The 1,613-nt window shown below is 40.4% G+C and overlaps 1 protein-coding gene across 1 annotated transcript in view; it reads left to right on the forward strand.

Moving 5' to 3' along the window:
* LOC107100312 (carcinoembryonic antigen-related cell adhesion molecule 8-like) overlaps positions 1-1,443 on the forward strand; it is a 10,628-nt gene extending 9,185 nt beyond the window's left edge. Inside the window, exon 2 of the mRNA XM_015398755.1 lies at positions 1,157-1,443. Coding sequence (XP_015254241.1) covers positions 1,157-1,443 — 287 coding nt within the window. The remainder of the gene's footprint in view (positions 1-1,156) is intronic.
* The last annotated feature ends 170 nt before the right edge of the window (positions 1,444-1,613 follow it).

Consider the following 1,613-nt stretch of genomic DNA (forward strand, 5'->3'; position numbering starts at 1 on the left):
GCAAGGTCTGAAGACAGCTTATATAGTGGATCCTCTGATGATGGTAATGAGCAGCAGCTGTGCAGGAGGCTCTGCTCAGGAGGATCCACGGCGGACTCTGCTGGAGAAAGATGGTACTACTCCAGCTCCCAACAATAAATGATAGATTATGAACAGCTTCGTTTTTGCCTTCAAGTCGTTTGCCCATAGGAAGACGTTACTTGGATATAACGGAATATCTTCAGAACGGCTCCAAATGACACAAAACTCACATGGGTGAGTAGAACATGATGTAATAACATAAAATCAAGGGCCCAATGTAAAAAAAACAAAACAAAAAAAACAGCGTTTCCCACTAAACTAGCCTGAGGACATGGGCCCAAAAATAATCTCCTCACTTAAACATGAACCTTGGAAATAAACCTAAAACTAACAAAACTGACAGACAGGACACAAACAGGATTCAAACGGGGAACAAACAGAAAGCAAACAATGATCTGGACATGATAGCTGTAACTGACCCCAATATAAGGGAAACCAGCAGGTGGATGAAATGAGTGATTAGGAGCTGGACAGAACTAGGCAGGTGAGTAAAATGAGCAATTAGGGCCAGCTATCAGAGCAGATCAAGATACCTGGGCAGGCAGGTCATGAAGATGGAGCAGTTCCAATTCAGTAGATGAATCCAGGTAACTTCTTTAGGGTGACTCAGGAGAGTAGTTCTGCAGAGGGGTTCTTAGAACAGGGAACAGAAAATAACACAAAGATTAATAGAGACATGAAGTATTTCCAACTGCTCAAAGAGGCTGAGAGTTGCCCTGTGTGTAAGACTTCAGCAAAGAGTGACTGGCTCACTGCAATACTCACTTCCATTGTCATGTATATAGACAGTTTGAAAATCACATATTTATAATATGACGGATGCAAGACACATTATCCTCTACCATTTGTATTAGCTTGCCATCAATGTTGTAAATACCTGGTGGTTTATTTTTATAATTTCATTCACTGCCATAATTTGAGACCTTTGAAATTCATAGCTCAGGAACTTTTAGAATCTTTTTAAAATTCAGTTGTAAGCATGCATATAAATGGAGCTTAATTATTTTTTTCTCGTCTTTGTTGTCCTCTTTGGGAGCTTAAAACTAACAACATGAACATCTTCTTAAACCAACAGAACCAGTCTCCAATGTAGTAGTAACTCCACAGAATTTGGAGTTGATTGAATTCCACAGACCTGGTAGTCTGTCTTGCTCCTCCTCTGGATCATCTCTCACCTTCGCCTGGATGAATGGCAGCTCTCAGATTACAGCGGGTGGTGGACTTCAGATCACTGATGGAGGATCCACTCTGACTTTCTCCGGTATCTCCCGCTATCACCATGGTACATATAGGTGCCGTGTTTCCAATCCTGTGAGTTCTGGCATCAGCGATCCAGTTAGCGTCTTTGTGAGCTGTGAGTAGTTGAAAAATGGAAACATGATCAATTCAAAATACAACAAAAATAGTTCTATAGTAAATAACAGTTTACTGTTTGCTTTGATTTAGAGATAAACGTATTGCAATAACTCAACAAACTAACCTTACTTTCTGTTTCCTATACAATTAGATGGTCCAGAGAAGATGAGACTGAA

This window comes from Cyprinodon variegatus, unplaced genomic scaffold (genome assembly GCF_000732505.1).
Source record: "Cyprinodon variegatus isolate N-32 unplaced genomic scaffold, C_variegatus-1.0 Scaffold959, whole genome shotgun sequence".
In the NCBI taxonomy this organism is placed as follows: domain Eukaryota; kingdom Metazoa; phylum Chordata; class Actinopteri; order Cyprinodontiformes; family Cyprinodontidae; genus Cyprinodon; species Cyprinodon variegatus.